Source organism: Anolis sagrei, chromosome X (genome assembly GCF_037176765.1).
Source record: "Anolis sagrei isolate rAnoSag1 chromosome X, rAnoSag1.mat, whole genome shotgun sequence".
NCBI classification, from domain to species: domain Eukaryota; kingdom Metazoa; phylum Chordata; class Lepidosauria; order Squamata; family Dactyloidae; genus Anolis; species Anolis sagrei.
Window position 1 is genome coordinate 98324360 of NC_090034.1, and position 20518 is coordinate 98344877.

The window sequence follows — 20518 nt, forward strand, 5'->3', positions numbered from 1 at the left end:
GAGCATTCTGAACCCCACCAACCATAGAACTGGGCCAAACCTACCACACAGAACCCCATGTGGGCCACAGAAACGCGTGGCAAGGGACGGCTAGTCTCATTATAAAACTTATTCTGGCAACTAAAAGGCTTCACTGTTCATAACAGCCTACCATAGCTATTGATTGGTGGTTTCCTAATTACCTGCATTTATATTTGCTTTGGGGATTCAAATGGTGTTTATTTAACAGGATTTGATTGCTCTGCATTTTCATCCCTTGTTCCTAAAGTGCTCTGGAAAAGTTTAAGACTGAGAAAGTCTAATACAAACAGAGGTCTCACACTACAAACAAATAACCAAGCCTGTGGATAAGGTCAGCAGGCCTCGCCTAGTGTAATCCAGGCTCACAGAAAGGAGAAGTGCCTTAACTGGCGCTGATGTTTGCTTACCATGCCGCCATGGATCTTTGGGCTCCACAGCACCAGAGACTATGTCCTCGTCTGAAGGAAACGTGACATGCTTTGCCCCAGGCTTGAGTTTGTCATCTTCAGTCGGTGGAGAACCTTGGCTGTTTTGGTCATCTTCTGGATTGTCTCCACTTGTTCCTTCTATGCCTAAACAACAGTTCTGGGAAGGGGAAACCAATTTTTCTGGCAAATGGTTGTTTTGCTGAGTAGATTTTTCACTGTCCTTAAGGCATTCTCGGACATTTGTAATGGACTCCGCCACCAAAGGAAGGTTACTACAAGATCCCTGGCTCACTGGTGACTCTTCCTGCAGCGGGTGGCTCAGAGTCTCTTTCCCCAATGGTTGCAACTGCTCTTCTGCTCCATCACAACTTACAGTCTTTTTCAAATCCTCCTTCAACAAACATGCAGTGCACTGGTCCACCATCTCTCTGCCAGAAGAACTTCTCAGAATGGTAGGATTGTGCTGGGAGTGAAGACTTTCAGCATTGTCAGGGTGTTGCAAACCATCTGAAGCATCTTGAAGCTGCACACAAGCTTGACTGCTGTCTGTCTGGGTGGCAGCCCAGGGGTCTGAACCCTGCAACATGACTTCCTCTTCCTTTTGCACTGCAGGAGGTGGCAGTAACAGCAAGAGCCGGTCCCCATCAGCAGCTTTTCCTTGCTGTTGCTGCTGCTGCATGGGAGAAACCTGCACGCATTCCATGGTTAGATCTGCAAGGTGTGTGGATGTTAGTGGGGCAGGTCCTTCTTCTCTTCTCATATGCCCTTTAGAGGCATTACTTAAGAGATGAAACACACCCCTCCCTCCAGTCCTTCCCTAGCTCCCTTCAATGGGAAAGAAAAGGCTCCCCAAATTTCCAGGCCTGTCCCCCTCCAGCAAAAATGCAAGGAGAACAGGCTCTTGATGGACCAATGAAGGTGCCTGTATGGACCATGAAGAATAAAGGATAGGACAGGGGAAACAATTGTTGTTGTCTCTATAGGAAGGAAAGTAAACACAACCTGTGTTGGAATTAGAGAAAAGATGCTTTAATGAGTCAATTTCTGGGGGGAAAGGGAGAATCAACAAAACCTCTCTCAATTTGGAGAATAACAAACACTCCCCTGCTGTGCAGTTTCCCCCTGTAAAAATAGATAAAGAGGTCACAGTATAAGATAGGAATTGACAGGAATTAACACCCAGAGGATTTATAGGGTGCACTATTAAGTGGTTAAGTAAAATTAGGGTTACAGTTGCTTGTGGGCAGGAAAACTTTAAAATCCCCTTTTAAAAGCTGGGGCAATTGTAATGATTTGGGCAGGGAAGATCATGTGCACATGGACCAGCACATGCAGAATGGAAAGCAATAAAAACAAACTGGTGGCAAGACTTGTGTGGAAACACGGAACACCTCCGTCGGTTCTTTACAAGCCTGGATGCACACATCAGGGAGAGAACTGGGGTGGAATTAATACCTGCAACGTAGGACTTGGGCGAGGGAAGGTGTTTTTTTTTAAAAAAGAGCCATTGATTTACAACTATTACAGGCTCAGGGGGAAAAGAATGAATACATAAAGGGGCTCTGTTGGTGTGGGAGAGAGTCGAGAAAATGGGTGTCAAGTGGGTGAGGGACGAGAAGGAAATCGATATTAGGTGAGGAGAAATGCTCAAATGGTTTCTCTCTTATAGGGGAAAGGAAGGCATCAGGCTTTTAAAAAATACCTGAGGTGTAGAAGGGGCCAAAGTGTTATTTAGGATAGAAAAATCGGGGCAGGGAGCCTTTCTTAACCCTACTGAAGGAGGAAAGAAAGTGCCCTTTGATTGGCATTTGGTGAGGAAGGAAGAATGGAAAGGCAAAAAGAAGGGAAGACTAAAGGAAGGAATGGAGGGAGGAAGAAATAAAGGAAGGAATAGTGGGAGGAAGAAATGGAGGGAGGGAGGAAGAAATAAAGGAAAGAACAGAGGAAAGGTGGAATAAAGGAAGGGATAGAAGAAGGAAGAAATGGGGGAAGGAATAGAGGGAGGAAGGATTAGAGGAAGGAATAGAGGAAGGAAGGAACGGAGGAAGGAAGGAATGGGGGAAGGAATAGAGGAAGGAAGGAAGGAAGGAATGGAGGAAGGAAGGAACGGAGGAAGGAAGGATTAAAGGAAGGAATAGAGGAAGGAAGGAACAGAAGAAGGAATAGAGAAAGGAATGAAGGAATGGAAGAAGGGATGGAGGAAGGAAGGGATGGAGGAAGGAAGGAAAGAATAGAGGAAGGAAGGAACGGAAGAAGGAATAGAGGAAGGAAGGAACAGAAGAAAGAATAGAGGAAGAAAGGAATGGAGGAAGGAATAGAGGAAGGAAGGAACAGAGGAAGGAATAGAGGACAGAACAGAGGAAGGAAGGAATGGAGGAAGGAATAGAGGAAGGAATGGAGAAAGGAATAGAGGAAGAAATAGAGGAAGGAAGGAATAGATGAAGGAATAGAGAAAGAATGAAGGAATGGAGGAAGGGATAAATGAAGGATGAAATGGAGAAAGGAAGGAAGGAATAGAGGAAGGAATAAAGGAAAGAAGGAATAGAGGAAGGAACAGAGGGAGGAAGGAATAAAGGAAAGAAGAGAGGAAGGAATGAAAGTGGGAATAGAGGAAGGAAGGAATGGAGGAAGGAATAAAGGAAGGAAGGAAGGAATGGAGAACGGAATAGAGGAAGAAATAAAGGAAAGAGCAGAGGGGGGAATGGAAGTTGGAATAGAGGGAGGGAGGAATGGAGGAATAGAGAAAGGAAGAAATAAAGGTTAGGAATAGAGGAAGGAAAGAAGGACTAGAGGAAGGATAGAATAGAGGAAGAGAAGGAGAAAGAAAGGAGGGAATTAGGCAGGGAAATGGGAGGAGGAGGAGAGGGCAGAGAGGGAAATACGCACCCAAAGGGGGAGAGAGTGGTGAGGGCGGGAGAGACGGAGGAAGGGAAGGGATAACGGGATCAGGCCGTCGCCTCAGCTGGAGGCGGGCCCGAAAGAAGCCGAGGCCTTCGCCACCAGCGCCGCCGCCTCTTCGTCGTGGTCGTGGTCGTAGTGAGGGCTGGAGTGCGCCAGCGGCCTGCTCCTCCTTCGCGGCGCTTTCCGGGCCTGCCTGGAGGCCTCTCTCCTCCTCCTCAGCCGGGAGGCCCCTCCCTCCCCCGCCCGCAGCCCGTCCACTCTCCTCCGTCATAAACACCTCGCCCTCCCTCTCCTCCCCCCGCCCCGCTTTCCCTCACAGGTCACGTGCCCCGTCCTCTGAGCTGCCATTGGCCAATCCGGGCGAGGAAGGGTTCTTTTCCCTCTTGAATCCCTTCCCTTTTACACAACTCTCCTCCTTGACTGGTTCCAGCTCCGCACTTTCGACAGGAATAAAGGCATAGCAATCATTTTTTTTCTTTTTTTTTAAAATAGCTTTTGACACAGCTTTCAAACCTAACATCGTGGAAGTAGACATTGTTGTTGTATTATTATTTTTTTTAGAGAATAAAATTAAAAGTGTCGAATGTGCAGATGGCGAGTAGCGGCTTGAGGGGGAAAAAAGGAGAGCCGCCTGATCATGACGTAACGATCACGCGCTTCCCTTTCATCTTCGCCGAAGAAAAGAGAATAGGGGAGGGACATCCTGCGCATGCGCAGTGGTCACAAGCTCAGTCTCCGCCTCAGGGCTGCTCCTTGGCGTAGGCCATAGAGTGCTGGTGGCTCCTCTTCCTAGAGAGGACAAAGATTGGAGGAGAAAAGGGAGATTAATGTATTTCCGGGTAGAAAGGCCACAGCTTCCGGTCTATATCCCTTCTGGACGTTGCTGCTTCCCCGTTGAGGCCCCAACTTCGGATTTGGAGGTTGCCATGGCGACCTGAAGTGGAGCAAGGCCGGCTTGTGCGGATTCGTTCACGGGAATTCAAATATTTTAAGGTGAGGAGGCGAAATTCGTGGCTGCAGGATATTATATGATATTCATGTGTATATCCCGCTTTTTCTCCTTGTAGGAGTCCATTTCTTCCATTTCTTTCCAAAATGAAATAAAATATGTATTTAGGAATTCGGTTACTGCCATATAATCCACATTATCAAAGTAGATAATCCACATTTTCTGTTTAGAGCTGGAATATCTGAGTCCACACAGCCATATAATCCAATTCAAAGCAGATAATGTGGATTTTATATGACAGTGTAGATCCAGCCTGCGGGGCCTTCTACACTGCGATATAATTTATTATTATTATTATTATTATTAACTTTATTTGTACCCCGCTAGCATCTCCCGAAGGACTCGATGCGGCTTACAAAGGCCAAGGCCTCAATAAAGCAACAATATAACAAATACACATAAACCATAAAGCAAATCAAAACGTTAAAGCAATAACTGTAAACAGTAAAAACAGTACACCACAACACAGTAAAACTAGGCCGGGCCAAGTTTCCCCCCAGTTACCACCCAGTTTTGAATCTCTCGTTCCTGCGCAAGGTGATTGAGAGGTCCCCTCTATCTTGTGGGGTTCCTCAGGGGGCCATTCTCTCCCCTCTGTTGTTTAACATCTATATGCGACCACTTGCTCAGCTGGTTCGAGGTTTTGGGCTTGAGTGTTACCAGTATGCTGATGACACTCAGCTTGTACTGAAGATGGAAGGCCGACCGGACTCTGTACCTGATTGTTTCCATCAGTGCCTCAAGGCCGTTACTGGATGGCTGCGTGCCAGCAGGTTGAGGGTGAATCCAGCAAAGACAGAAATCCTATGGCTGGGTATCCAGCTGCCTACCCTGGATGGCGAGGGGCTATGCCCGTCATCACTGGTAAAAAGTCTGGGAGTCCTTTTGGACCCTCTGCTGACGATGGAACCGCCTTCTTTCATCTGCGGCAGGCTAGACGGCTGGCCCCCTCCCTGTCCAGGGACGACCTAGGGCATGTAAGACATACCTGTTTCAACAGGCTTTTAATGTTTGATATTGCTGTTTTTAAATTGTTTTAAATTGCTTTTAAATTTTGTTAGATTTTAGCCATTCTTGTATGCCGCTCCGAGCCTCAGGGGAGTGGCGGCATATAAGTTCAAATAATAAATAAATAAATAAGTGGGTACAGATTAAAAAGTGCTGAGTATGACAGTGGGATATAGGACATTTGGGTAAGTGCAGTGTGTGGACAATCTTAAATCTCTAATAAAGTGCTTCTGGGTTGTGTTGCTGGAGTTTCCTGTTCTGGGAAGGCACACTGGAATAGCCAAGTTTTCAAGCTCTTCTTAAAGACTTCCAATGTAGGGGCTTGTCTGATGTCCTTAGGGAGAGTGTTCCAGAGTCGGGGGGCCCTGTCCCTCGTCCCCACCAACCATGCTTGCGAAGCCAGTGGGACCGTGAGTAGAGCCTCTCCTGATGAACGAAGGTAGCGTGCGGGTTCGTAAACTGAGATGCGGTCACGCAGGTAGGCAGGTCCCAAACCGTTTAGGGCTTTGTAGGTGAGCACCTGCACCTTGAATTGGGCCCGGAAAATGAACGGCAGCCAATGGAGCTCCTTGAACAAGAGGGTTGACCTCTCTCTGAAAGGAGCACTGGGTTATAAAGGCAGATAATCCACATTATCTCTTTAGAGCTGGAATATCTGAGTCTACACAGCCATATAATCCAGTTCAAAGCAGATCATCTGGATTTTATATAGCAGTGTAGATCCATCCTGCAGGCCCTTCTACACTGCAATATAATCCGGATTATCAAGGCAGATAATCCACATTATCTTCTTTGAACTTGCTTATCTGAGTTTACACTGCCATATAATCCAGTTTAAAGCAGGTAATCTGGATTTTCTATGGCAGTGTAGATCCTGCCAGGCAGACCATACATGCCTTTCTCTCACTTTCAAAAAAACCTAAAAGGTTTATTATGCAGAATCCTTTTTAAATAATTTATTTAGAGTTGTTTTTTACCGCACTCTTCAGCCACAACTTACAAAATGTTGACTTGCCCTCACACTTACAATCTACATAAGGTAAGGTTCACTGTGCTGTCGAAGGCCTTCATGGCTGGAATCACTGAGTTGCTGTGAGTTTTCCGGGCTTTCTGGCCCTCTTCCAGAAGCATTCTCTCCTGATGTTTTGTCCACATCTATGGCAGACATCCTTAGAGGTTGTGAGGTCTGTTTGGAAACTAGGCAAGTGAGAAATGTCCAGGATGGGAGAAATAACTCTTGTCTGTTTGAGGCAGATGTGAATGTTGCAAATGGCCACCTTGATTAGCATTGAATGGCCTAATTTCCAACAGACCTCACAACCTCTGAGGATGCCTGTCATAAATGTGGGTGAACCATCAGGAGATAATGCTTCATAAAGTTCATTGTCTGTATGCCTAATGGTGATAGTGCAGGCTGTCCTCATGTTACAAACGAGATAGATTATATAGATTTGTTCTTAAGGTGAATTTGTCTGTAAATCGGAACGAGTACATTTTTAAAGTGTAGCTCCAGCTAAATATATATATAGATATATTAGCTTTGAATAGCATAGGGAAGGGTTTACACCCCTGTGGGGTTTGTCTTGCTGTCTGTGCCCCTCTTCAAAAGATATTGCTTCTGTGAACATTGGATTTTGAAAAACTTGGCTTGTTGCAGAAACAAGGGTTGGAGATAAAGCTTCAGTGGAAACCCCTTTTCCCCATGGTAATAACTCTTTCAGGAGTGAATTTCCCTTCTGAAGAATAGATTTCTCTCACTTCCTGTTATCTCAGGGCCCTTCCACACAGCCCTATATACCAGAATATCAAGGCAGAAAATCCCACATTATCTGAGTGTGGACTTAGATGACCCAGTTCAAAGCAGATATTGTGGGATCTTCTACTTTGATATCCTGGGATATAGGGCTGTGTGGAAGGGCCCTCAGAGCTGGAAATGACACAAAGACTTGAAGAGTCAGAAATGACTTGATGAGTTAGATGTGACTTGAGGACATACCACAAAAACACCAAAATTGTATGTGGCCCTTCTGCCCTTTTGTGTTACTCCCTTCCTGCTTTCTCTCCCTCACATTTATATATTTTTCATCACCTCCAACTACTTTCACGTCCACAACAATAGCATACTGTTTGTAAGCTGCTGTCCTATGTCTGATCCATCCCGAGGCTCAAGTTTTTATTTTAGAGGACAATTGGCACCTTTTATTTACCTAAATACCCTGAAGGCATCACATCCTATTTGACCTTGGAAGTCAAGCAAAGTCAGGGCAGGTTAGTACCAGGAAAGGAGAGTGCCCTGGAATACCAAGTGCTGTAGCCTATAATCAGAAAAGGGGCTTGGCATGCATTGACAGGCAACTTGAAGGCACACTTGAGTAAATTCATTTAACCAAGTACATACATTTGCACAGAAATACAACATAACCTTCAGTCAGCTGCCAAACAGGTACTACCTTTTCAGAAAACTGAGCAGAAAGCAAGTCTGGGATACTTTATTTACTTCACTGACCATAATTTTCAAAAAGAGAGGGGATGATGGCAGACGTATCCCCTCATATGTGGAACATGTGGAAGGTAGGCAAAAAAGATCTACATAGCCTCCAGGTGTCATTGCTTTATCTCCATCGACTCTAAACAGTATATTCAGTGGGGAGAGATTATGTGGATTGTGACACAACAACATCTGGACATCTGGATGACTGCACTTTCTCCATCTTTACTTAATATTGTTTCACCACGTGAAGAATTTGGTTGATATGGTTGCTTTGATGGACTGGATGGGTTGTTGGATGCTTATTGGTCAATTAAAGTTCATCACAAGTTAAATTACCTGTAAATACAGAATTTCCTGGGGAAACTAATATTAGTTCATGTGATTTCATAAAAATAAAATAATTTCTTGCAGGATCAGACCAAGGTCCAACTATGTCCAGTTGTAGCCAGTTAGATATCTTTGGAAGAGCATCATAACAATAGTTTTTTGCTTATTACTGATATTTAGAGGTATATTCCTGTGTACAAGTTGATCGCAGCTATATAAATTTGTTGATCCTTATCTCTTGAGGTTATGCCCTGTATGAAAGTTGTACTTCTAGCAGTCCTAAGTCTGCTGTTCCTAACTCTTGTTGAGTGACCCCAGGCTCTTAGTACTGACAGAGAGAGTATCCCTGCTTCATCTCTCTTACCGGCACCCACAGCCCTCCACCACCATATCCTGATAGGTCTTAAGGACCACCATGTCATGTTGATCCAGATAGAGCATAGCTATGGGACTGAGGTCTGTAGGAACACAAGATGGCTTAGGTACTTTGGAGTTCACAGAATTCAACATTGTCTGCACCACAGCATGACTGGAGGAATTCATGTGGTCGGCCAGTGGGAACTTGCACTCCCCAGAGCAGTAGAATGCGTGGTAGCCACTGGGAGCAACTATCCAATCGTTCCAACCAACTTCTTTGAAATCTACAAAGAGGCGGTGCCTTCTGCACTTGGTACTGGTTTTGGTCTTTGCCTTTAGGCTCTTGATTTTGTTCTTGGAGACTGTACCTTTTGTAGGTTTTCTGCCTCCTTTCTGGGTTAGTGCATTTGACAGACTTTTGCTGTGTCTTTTTCCACGTGTCAGGGGTTGCCCTCTTTGGTCATGGCTATAAGTGACGAGTAAAGGCCTCTCCAGAGCCCATTGAGCTGCCTCCTCTCCAAGAGACCGTCTTGCACGAAGGAGTGCGTGGTGCTCTTGAAGGTTATAGCTTTTGTTTGGGTGCTCCACCTCAACAAGAAACCCAAGATGAAGCTTCTGGTCCTTGGTCATCTTATAGGCAGGAGTCACATCAAAGCTCTCCCACTTGGGCTGGTTTGGAGCCAAAAATTTGCGGGCCAGAAGTCTGCTCTTGTTTCTGGAAATGGGTGGGGAATCCATTGTGTGGTAGACGTTGATGTGAAAACCCATGCTTTCCCTGTCTTTGTGGTAGAGGCGCAACTCAAGGGCGGTCAGCTCCTCCTCTGCAGGAAGCAAGGTGAGGTTGAACAAGAAGTAAAATGCATTTCCCACAAGTTCAGGAAAGTAATCCGGATCCTCTAGAAGTGGAACAGAATAAAGATTAATGAGGAATTTGAGACTGAGCTTCAAATTTGCAGAACTATGTAGCTGTATCCAACCAAGAACCCCTCTATTCATGTTTCCCATAACAACTGGCCAGATGTCTGAGAGGCTCCCAAACATCCCATGAAAACAATGGCCTTTTGGAAAGCAATGGAGCCCAAGAGGTATATATTGCCCTGAAATGGAAATGTAACTTGGACATTCAAGGTTGGATCCAGTCTTAGTTGTACCTGGGACTTGTGATAGTCATGATTAATTTTAAGCCCTTATAGTTTCAATAGGTCTGCTCTTCTATCCAAGTATTAAAAGACCTGGCCCTGCATTATTTATGTCATGGGGTGGAACTGAGTAGTAGCAGTAGGCATCAGTGAACATACTGGAAGTACAACTAAGTTTCATTCCAAGCCCCATCCTTCATCGCTTTGTCCATTTGAATTAGTTATGAAGACAGGTAGGTTTGCAGAAATTCTGCACTAATCCATAAATTATTTGTTTATTTAACTAGTTTGGAGCTCTGAAAAGCGAATTGCACTTGTGATTTCATTCTTAGATTTGATGTAAAAAAAAAAAAAACCTTACCTATGCTATGCTATCTTTTTCTGAAATGGCTCTATGGCTGACACAGTGTAAAGTCAATTAGCTTACCTTTCCCCTGTATTATGCCATCCAGATGCTTTGTACCTAAATGTATCCTCAATGAGGTATCAGGAATCTTTGGAACTGATCCAGAACATTTGGAGGGTCCCAGGTTCAAATGACCAGTCTAAGCTATGACACAATTACCCTCCGTATTCTGTAGGTGGCACTGCAGCCAAGGCAAATGCAAGAATGAGCATCTCTCATTGAATACGATTCAGGAACACAATCGCCAGGAAGCGTCCTAAAAGGTTTTTTTTAACTTTGGGGAGTTTTGCTTTCTTTCCTTTTGAAATGAAGTGTGCTTAATCTTTGGAGATGGATAGGTCTATATAACAACAGGCAAAACTGCTGGGTGGCAGACGTTTATTCACACTGTAGTAAGAGCAACTTCATACTCCTTGGCATGACTCCATTCTATGGAATCCTGGGTTTTGTAGTCCATAAGACACTTACAATTCTATGCCAAAGGATTCGGGTCCAGGAGAGTGCAGCAGAGGATTATAGAGCTTTTACCAAACTATAAGTCCCAGGTTAACATAAAGGTAACGGTTGTCCCCTGACATTAAGTCCAGTCATGTCCGACTCTGGGGGGTGGTGCTCATCTCCATTTCTAAGCTGAAGAGCCGGCGTTATCCATAGACACCTCCAAGGTCATATGGCCGGCATGACTGCATGGAGCGCTGTTAACCTCCCGCTGGAGCGGTACCTATTGATCTACTCACATTTGCATGTTTTCGAACTGCTAGGTTGGCAGAACTGTTAGGTTAACATTAGGTAATGGAATCCTATAGCTATAATTGGGTTCTGCATATATAACTGACCATCTGGCATAGTGTTGTACCCTTGGTTTGTCCTATTGAGCACTCTGCCTTTGAAGCCTTTGTATCACCTGATCCTTTCAACTGGAGATCCTGGACATTATTCCTTGGGTTTCCTGCCTGTGTTCTTTCCATGGCGCTATCGTTCCTCTTCCTTAAGCAATGCAATCAGTGTGAGCTCTACTTGATTTTTGACTTTTCCTTTGTGCCTCTACTCATGTTCAAGTCCCCTTTCCCCTTTGTTAACCCATCCATCCCCTCTCAATTCTGCTACCCTTATACAACAGACCCAGACTTTCTGCAGAAGAGTGAGCAAAGTATTCAAAAGGGTGGCCTCACCAACATGATGAAACGTGCGCACAGTGTTGGCTCTTCCTGCCTGTTCCTCCAAGAAAGATAGATCCGTTCCCTGAAAGGAGGGAGGAGCCCTTCCTAAGGCAAATTGGTACAAATCCAGCAGGTACTGGGGGACCACGTGGCCTGGTTTTGGTTCTGGCCGCCTTTGTAAGCCTAGGCGCCTTAACAGAATAGTATGGAGGGCCTGGATTGGCAGTTCCTTGGGGTCATGCTTGTTGGTTCCAGGTGATGCTCCCTGGGGGGCTTCAGATCCCCAGAAGCCAAGTGATACAAAAAGCATCGACAGAATAGTCAAGTTACCAGACACCATTGTGGAACTGGGGTAGAGAAAAAGAAAAGGGAAAGTATAGTTAGTTAATGTGGCATGTGGTTAGATGCTCTGCTCTCTTGCCCAGCCACCCACAAACCAACCATACAAAACCCAATATATATTACTGTACAGGCAGTTCCTGAATTGCAAACAAAGAATGGAGGTGAAACAACAGGAATTTCCCCTCAGGAAATTCACTCCTGAAAGAGTTATCATGGGGGAAAGGTCTCCACTTGTTTCTACAACAAGCCAATTTTTTCAAAATTCAATGACCACAGGGACAGAAAGTGGAGTGAAATCTTCTGAACTGGGGCAGAGACAGCAAACAAACACCACAGGAGTTTAATGACAGCCCTGGCCCAATTTATCTGTCCGAACACATCTCCCCCCCCCCCCCCCTATGAACTGCCGCGAAAATTAAGATCTTCTGCGGAGGCCCTGCTCTTGGTCCTACCACCATCACAGGTGCGTTTGGCGGGGACGAGAGACAGGGCCTTCTCAGTAATTGCCCCTCAGCTATGGAACTCCCTTCCTAATGAGATCAGGTCAGCCCCCTCCCTCTTGTCCTTTAGAAGGATGATAAAAACGTGGCTGTGGGACTGAGTCTTTGGGACTGTGCAATGAGGCAGTGATAGGAACCCTTAGTATGCCAACCAAATTCGATATGGTTGTTGAGACAGTTTTAACTAGTGGATTTTAACGTCGAGATATATGATTTTAATGCTTTTGTATGTGTATGGTATAATATGTTTCGGCATTGAATGTTTGCCATTTATATGTTGTGCTCCACCCTGACTCCCCTTCGGAGTGAGAAGGGCAGAATATAAATTCTTTAAATAAATAAATAAATGATTCCCTATGCCAGGGGTCCTCAAACTATGGCCCAGGGGCTGGATACGGCCCTCCAAGGTCATTTACCCGGCCCTCACTCAGGGTCAACCTAAGTCTGAAACGACGTGAAAGTATACACAACAACAACTATCTCATCAGCCAAAAGCAGACCCACACTTCCCACTAAAATACTAATAAGTTTATATTTGTTAAAATTGTTCTTCATTTTAATTATTGTATTATTTTTAAGTGTTTTTGCACTACAAATAAAATATGTGCAGTGTGCATAGGAATTCATTCATGTTTTGTTTTGCTTTTTCATATTATAATCCGGCCTTCCATTTGTTTGAGGGACTGTGACGCCTGCCATATGCTATGAAAAGCTGTGTGTGTGTGTGTGTATTCCTACTTACATACCTATTCCAACTTACATAGAAAATAAACTTAGGAACCTATCTTGTTCATAACTTGGGGACTAACTGTACTAATACACCTATTACTATTGAGAAGTCAGTGTGCTTTTAAAAAAAATCACACAGCAGAAAAATAGCATCCCCTATTGATGGTCCCAAGACATGGCCCTTACACTGAATGTTTCATTCAGTGCTGTTCCTTGCACCAATTTGCCCTTGCATTTCACCTTAGCTTGAGTGCCTTTTAAAAATATCTTCCAGACACCATTAAAGATCCAGCAGGAAGAACTTTGCTGGCAGAAGTTATAACTGAACCTTTCATTAGCCTCCAGATTCACTACTAAAAGACAGAGGTAAAACCCCAGGGATGTCCAAATACATTTCCTCCATCAGAATACTGTTTTGGCTTTGCAAAATGATTTCATTGCTGAAAATAGGTTGTAGCAAGTTAGGCATCCCATCTTTTAAGTAGAGTGTTACCTTAGCGATTTGAGCATTTTCCCCTCGTTTTGAGCTGGATTGCTCTCCCCGAGGGGACCTTTGTGCCTGGTATAAAAGGTGTCATAGCCTCTTTTGACACTCTGGCATCCTTTTCTGCTCTTGATCATTGTTCATATGTGAAGATTTCTCACCCAACCTCTTCCCAAGGCTTGAGGAAATCATCTCCTGTGTTATTCACCCTCCCAAGAGGACATTTTGCAGGTGGACAAATGGAGCCACAGAGGGCTTGCCAAATACTATGCACAAACATGTTGTATTCTTGGATTTTTAAGGAAAGCAAGCAGATTGAGTGGGGATTGTTCCCAATCACATCTGTTATGTAGTAATTAGTGTATTGACGAATTTAGTACCAAAACAGACAAGGGTTCTTTCTTTCTCCTACCCTGTACTGCATTGGATAATACAAAATGTTGGATATGCGAAGGTTGGATAAGTGAGACATACACACACACAGAGATTTCTTTTCTTTGACATGGCATTGTGGACTGAACTGGGCAGGGCTTCTTTTGTAAGTGGAGCTCCATAAGAGGGAACACCTCAGTGCTGGAGTGTTTGAACCACCCCCATTCTCCACGCTCCACACCTTCTACAAAGTATAAGTTTTCCCCAGGCAGTTAGTAATTACTACTATTACATATGTCTAAATACACAAGGTAGGCATGGTAGATGAAAAGGGTACCACCCAGTGCCCCTTAAATCTCAGGAAACCACCTTGCGCAAGCAAAGCATTGTGGTTCTCTGTGTGAGTGTTCTGTATTTCCCCTGCTTCCTCTCAGAAGTACTTACTTGCAAGAGTAGAGGTTGTTGGCGAGAATCCATGTTTTTCTCCTCTTTGCAGATCCAGTGACCTCTCCTTCCGCTTCTATCCTTCAAGCCTCTCCCAACCAGGCTGGCTGTTTGGGGTCATCCATGCCAAGCAAGAGCCCTCACTGCCTTATGGGCATACCCAGTCCTTCTTGGCAGCCTCCGTCCCCTTTCCTTCCTCACTCAGCAAATGAGAGAGGCCGTCTCCCAGCTCTTCGCCAGAGTGTCGGGCTCAGCCCGCCCTGCCTGTGGAGGTGCCGTTCTTACGGCATTCAGGATGTGATGTCAACCAGGCGAGGGGCCTGAGCCAGAACAAACAAGTTGTTGTGAGTTTGTTGCCTCTTCACTTGCCAAAGCAGCACAGTGGCCCTTTTGGACTTGGCTACATCCTTGGGTCCTACAAGGAAAGTAAGAGGACTGGGTCCCCAGATGGGGAATGGGAGCCATTATCAACTTCGCTCCATTACATATCAGACATTTGTTGTGTCCATGTTGCACTAGGGCTAAGTGTATAAGGTGGTTCCCAGTCATTAGGTACAAGGTCTTTACCCTATCCAGCCTTGGCTCCTGTGTGCAGTATCTAGATCTGAATCTGTTGTGCCCCTCACCAAGCTTCACATATATATGTTGATCCCTCCCAAATCAGAATTTTCCCCCACCAAACAGCAAAAGAAATGTATTCAAAAAGGGGTGTAGTTATTGGTGGGGGGGGGACCATAGAGTCTCCCCCCACGCAATGTAGGTATTGCATCTTAAACCCAGGGGACCTTTTCATCGGCCACCCAACGACTGTGGAATGACCTGCCGGAAGAGCTCCAACAACTAAACAAAGTGTCGGAATGTAAAATGCAATTGAAGAGCCATCTCTTCCAGCAGGCCTACCCACTCAACTTCCAATAATGAGTTTGATTTACATTCTGTTGCCACTAGATGTCAATTCTGTAGCTGTGTTTAGTATAAGGTTTCATGAGTGTGTGTGTGTTTATGTATGTAATTTAGTAATTTGTTGTATTTTTGTGTTTACTTGTTTTTGAACTTCTTGTACCCTGCCTTGAGCCATCAGGAGAGGCAGATAATGAAAATTTATTATTATTATTATTATTATTATTATTATTATTATTATTAAATAACACTGTCTCACTGAAAGCAATTTTTCTTTAGACCCCAGCCAACTTTCAATAACGAGTTCAATTTACATTCTGTTGCCACTATGTGTCAATTCTGTAGCTGTGTTTGGTATAAGGTTTCATGAGTGTGTGTGTGTTTATGTAAGTAATTTAGTAATTTGTTGTATTTTTGTGTTCACTTGTTTTTGAACTTCTTGTATACTGCCTTGAGCGATCAGAAGAGACAGATAATAAAATTTATTATTATTATTATTATTATTAAATAATAACAACACTGTCTCACTGAAAGCCATTTTTTTTAGTCCCCAGCCAACTTTCAATAACGAGTTTCAATTTACATTCTGTTGCCACTATATGTCAATTCTGTAGCTGTGTTTGGTATAAGTTTTCATAAGTCTGTTTGTGTTTATGTTTGTAATTTAGTAATTTATTGTATTTTATGTTCATTTGTTTAGAACTTCTTGTATCCTGCCTCAAGCCATCAGGAGAGGCAGATAATAAATAATGAATTATTGTTGTTATTATTATTATTATTATTTGAAACACAACAAGATTAGTACACAGCAAACAAGATCACTCTGCTGGCTGTTGTACTGAATCACACGTCGGACACTTCCCAAGTGTCTAGGACTATGTGATATATCGGCTATTATTATTATTAATAATAAATAAGGACACTGTCTCACTGAAAGCAATTTTTCTTTAGTGTGCAGATTTCCATAAAGACACTGAAAATCATTTGCACCTTAAGAACTCTTTGTATTTGCTCTGTTCCTGTTTCCTAGGTCAGTGTGCCTGGTCGTTATCTTTGATGCTTAAATCATACCTTTAGATATCAGAGTTTTAAATGACTGGAGTTCTCAACATTTGGGGACTGAAGGAAATTCATTTAGGAGGATAGAATATTTGGGGGTCCCCTCTGACTCTGTTGTTTACAACGTACCCTTTATGCTGATAATTACCAACCCCACCAAAAAAGATGATTCTGCTGACCTCTCAAAAGAGTACCTGAAGTCCTCACGATGGGGGCTTGGTTAATAATTTTTTGTTGGCCCAAATCTGACAGCTGGGAATATTTGTGTACCTACAAAGTCAATGGTGGTTTTTGTGTTTAGTGCCTTTGCTGCTTTCTTCACCCTGCTTTTCTTTACAGCATCATGTATGACTCTTCCCGGGTCATGTTTATACAGAAGCCTGTGCCTTAGCCTAGCTGGAAAAAACAACTCCCCGGTGTCATGCCCAAGAGTGCACCGGGTGGAGGCCAAGTCCTTATCAGCCCAGCTGGAGCGGGCTTCTAGGGGCCGGTGCTTCCTCCAGCGCCAGACAGCACGCGTCGGGAATGAGCCGTCTGTGGAAAGAGCACATAAACAGGCCTGCAGAGGAAACTTTGCGGTCATCATCCAGGCTTTAGGAACAAACACGCCGCATAGGAATGTGGCCCAATCAGCAGAATGGAAAGCAGGGTTGGTGGGGAGAAGGTAATCTCCACCAAGGCTGAAACCTGTGGCATTTCCGCCCAGAAGCTCCACTATAGTGGCAAAGCAGAAGCTGAAAAAGGCAACTAACAGGCTACGTTAACTCTGGCTGCCAATGCTAAGAAATCACCTCTCCCTCCCAGAGGGAGATGTGGCAAGGCCCCCCAATAAGAATTCTCACCCCTCCTGAAATTTTCCTCCACCTCCCATGGTGTAGTGTAGTGGCATTCTTAAATCTTAACTTGGGCATTTAGAACCATAATTAGCCTTCAATATCTGCTAGGATTAGGAGTGGCCTGGTTCTGGTAGCTGGTTTCTGGGACACCGTTTCTCAATCTAGGGGTCGCAAGGGGGTGTCAGAGGGGTCGCCAAAGACCATCAGAAAACACAATATTTTCTGTTGGTCATAGGGGTTCCTTGTGAGAAGTTTGGTCCAATTCTATTGTTGGTGGGGTTCAGAATGCTCTTTGATTGTACGTGAACTATAAATCCCAGCAACTCCAATTCCCAAATGTCAAGTTTATTTTCCCCAAACTCCACCAGTGCTCACATTTGGGCACGTTGAGCATTCATTCCAACTTTGGTCCAGATCCAACATTGTTTGAGTCCACAGTGTTCTCTGGATGTAGGTGAACTACAACTCCAAAACTCAAAATTAATCCCCACCAAACTCTTCCAATATTTTCTGTTGGTCATGGGAGTTCTATGTGCCAAGTTTTGTTCAATTCCATCATTGGTGAAGTTTGGACTGCTATGATTGTAGCTTAACTATAAATCCCAGCAACTACAGCTCCCAAATGACAAAATCAATTCCCAACCCCACCAGTATTCAAGTTTGGGTGTATTGGATATTTGTGCCAAATTTGGTCCAGTGAAAGAAAATACGTCCTACATATCAGATATTTACATTACGATTCATAACAGTAGCAAAATTACAGTGATGAACCCTTGTGCTGGCAGGACTGAAGACCGACAGGTCGGAGGTTCAAATCTGGGGAGAGCGTGGATGAGCTCCATCTGTCAGCTCCAGCTCCCCATGTGGGGACATGAGAGAAACCTCCAAGTGTCCCCAGGGTAACATCCTTGCAAATGGCCAGTTCTCTCACACCAAAAGTGACTTGCAGTTTCTCAAATCACTCCTGACACGGAAAAAAAAATCACTCCAAAATGGTTTTCTGCCACAAACTATGGGAATTCTAGTTTGGAGTGATAAGGTTGTCTAGCTGCACCTTCTGCAAATTACAAGTTCTACTCCTATCCATTGGATTAGTATTAGGGCATCTTCATTAGTACATGGTACTGTATAGGCAAATCCACTACGTTTGTGTCCCGTTTCTGCCATGAGTGAGCCCCACTTGCTTTCCTTTCTGTGCTGGAGTTATCGTTGGCTATAGCAGGCGATTTCTTCGGCTGGCTGTGGAAAACATCCTCTTTGCTGCTGACCCTCAGCTTGGCCGCCAGCCAGAAGGGATGTTGGCACAGCAAGGGAGCGTCAAGTTGGTGCCGCCACTGTCCAAAGGGGAAAATCAGCCGTCCTCACACAACACTTCCTGTTTACAGGTCCTGCAAGCCTGTGTTAACCCTCCTGTTGCTGAGACGTCCAGCCTTTGCCATGTTAGCAGGCAAGAGTGGTCTTCCAGTCCAGTATAGTTTGGCATGCCTCAAATCCTTGGCAAAGTCCAACATTCTTGCCATAGTGGCTCATACGCTGCCAGTATTCCCTCATCTTTCTACATCCATTTGCCAACATAGGACAACTGTGTGTGAAATGTGTGGGATCTTGAATGCAACTATTAAAAGTTTATGGACTATGAAGTCTTTTAAAAATTGTGTGAGGCATTTTAAGAACTGCTTTAGTACGTTCACATGTTTATCCTGCGGCAGGTTTTATTTTATGTAGCATTATAATATGGCCTCTTTTGCTAAATAGTACCTTAACACAGCCAAGATCTACAGAAAAGTAAAGCCACAAGGTCACATCTTCCTTTTTTCTTCTTGTGCCACCAGTTTAAAATGAAAGTTGCCGTTGCTGTTATTCGTCTGCCCCGTGGACCTGATGGGTCAAGCCGTGGCTTTGACCCCAACTCTCTTCGTTTCCAGGAGCTGGGCCCTACCAGCCTCTCCTCCATGGGTCATGGGAATACAGCAGACCTGGAATTGGAGCAGCAAAGCCGAGTGGTGCTGCGGGAACGCTACCTGCGCAGCCTCTTGGCTATGGCTGGGCAGCCTGTCCAGTTCACCTTGCACGAGAGGGTGAGCGTCACCGCCTTGTTTAGAGCCTCAGACATTGACATCCTGAACTTCCAGGTTTCTGAACTGCAGACTCCGCTGGGGATACAAAAGGAAGCCCTCCTCCGCTGCTCGGACATCATTGCTTACTCTTTTGAGCTGTGAAAGCTGCCCCATCCCCGTTGCCTTTTTTAATAATAAAAGCGTTTGTGAAAAACAAGTGTGTGGTCCTTTGAGAGTTGCAGAAAGCAAACCGAAATGTGCTTAGGTCAGTAATCACAACACAGTGTGCTGTGTGCAAGTGGCATTGGTCAGTTTAGAAATACTATTCCCCAAACTGTGGACTTCCAGGTGCTCTGGGCATCAGTTCCCAGAATCTCTGGCTGTTGGTCAAAGCAGTTGAGGTTTCCGAGAGTTGAAGTCCAAAATATCAGGAAGACTAGACTTTGGGAACCACTAGTTTTAGATCTTTCTTGCTTAAAGGTATTTTTGTTGCACTGCAAAGCTTAGGCTCTTTCAAAGATTACTGAATACTAGTCATGGGCCCGATTCATTTTGATTCATTTTCCTGTTTTGTTCCGTCTATTCAAATGGCACGAAACTGAAAGGCCCCTCCTGGAACGAAAACACAACTAAAATTACAACAGCAAAACAGCAGAGAGGAAACAACCAGGCACATCTTAACACCTCTCAACAAAAGATTTTCCCAGGTTCAGCCAGGCCTTCAAATGCTAATGAAGGTGGTCAGTTGAAATATTCACACCTAGCTCCAGCAGAGACGAACTCTTTGCCCCACCCCAGCCATTCCACAGATATATAAACCCATTGTCCTAATTCCAACAGACCTCACTACCTCTGAGGATGCTTGCCATAGATGCAGGCGAAACGTCAGGAGAAATGCCTCTAGAACATGGCCCTATAGCCCGAAAAAACCCACAAGAACCTAGTGATTCCAGCCATGAAAGCCTTCGACAATACAGAAAACACAATCGATACGAAAGGTAGATGGGAGCAGATACTGACTCCAAGTCTGCTTTTCAGATTGATCGCCTGAGGTCTGGCAGGACCTGTAGCTGAGCGCTGAGTAAGGAGCATTCTTTACTCAGGTGCAGGCTTTGGGCCTGTGCACCCAAGCCTTGCAGGGCCTGCAGCTGATCGCTGAGTACGGAGCGCTCCTTACTTGGTGCTCAGCTGCAGGCATCCTGGTGCTTTAGGCCTACGTGCCCAGACCTGGCAGGGCCTCCAGCTGAGTACCGAGTAAGGAGTGTTCCTTACTCGGTGCTTGGCTGCAGACCCTGCCATGCCTGGGCGCGTAGGCGCAAAGCGCAGGGGTGTCTGCAGCTGAGCACCAAGTAAGAAGTATTTGGCTGCAGGACCTGCAAGACCTGGGCGCATAGGCCAAAGTCTTGGGCCTACAAGCGAACCCACCCCAACCCCCGCCAATAATGGGCTGAAAGAAAATGGATATTTTGGCCCCAAAAACGAAAAATAAATATCTGACCTCCCAATTCCGGGAAGATCAAACAAAAACAGATCGAGGCCCCCACCAAA

General features: G+C 44.8%; 3 protein-coding genes across 3 annotated transcripts in view; 1 reads left to right on the forward strand and 2 right to left on the reverse strand.

Moving 5' to 3' along the window:
* The window catches only part of LOC132780063 (protein phosphatase 1 regulatory subunit 37), a 61493-nt gene extending 58985 nt beyond the window's left edge, over positions 1-2508 (reverse strand). Inside the window, exon 1 of the mRNA XM_060783593.2 lies at positions 429-2508. Coding sequence (XP_060639576.2) covers positions 429-1209 — 781 coding nt within the window. The 5' untranslated portion in view covers positions 1210-2508. The remainder of the gene's footprint in view (positions 1-428) is intronic.
* A 1563-nt stretch (positions 2509-4071) lies between these two features.
* LOC137094933 (gem-associated protein 7-like) lies at positions 4072-19187 on the forward strand. Its single transcript, XM_067460929.1, has 2 exons — positions 4072-4343; positions 18746-19187. Exon 2 carries the CDS (start codon positions 18752-18754, stop codon positions 19130-19132), a length of 381 nt encoding a protein of 126 aa, XP_067317030.1. The 5' UTR covers positions 4072-4343; positions 18746-18751; the 3' UTR covers positions 19133-19187.
* On the reverse strand, positions 7846-14354 carry LOC137094932 (bone morphogenetic protein 2-like). Its single transcript, XM_067460928.1, has 3 exons — positions 14119-14354; positions 11260-11594; positions 7846-9438 (listed from the first exon to the last, which is right to left on the reverse strand). Exons 2-3 carry the CDS (start codon positions 11585-11587, stop codon positions 8546-8548), a joined length of 1221 nt encoding a protein of 406 aa, XP_067317029.1. The 5' UTR covers positions 11588-11594; positions 14119-14354; the 3' UTR covers positions 7846-8545.
* Positions 19188-20518: the final 1331 nt, after the last annotated feature.

What these genes read in the sequence shown, in the direction of transcription:
- LOC137094932 (XM_067460928.1), bottom strand. Translation starts at nt 11,587, where the DNA reads ATGGTGTCTGGTAACTTGACTATTCTGTCGATGCTTTTTGTATCACTT. An exon ending in GCGCACGTTTCATCATGTTG is followed by an intron (nt 9,439 to 11,259) that starts GTGAGGCCACCC and finishes TTCCACTTCTAG; the next exon opens with AGGATCCGGATTACTTTCCT.
- LOC137094933 (XM_067460929.1), top strand. Translation starts at nt 18,752, where the DNA reads ATGAAAGTTGCCGTTGCTGTTATTCGTCTGCCCCGTGGACCTGATGGG.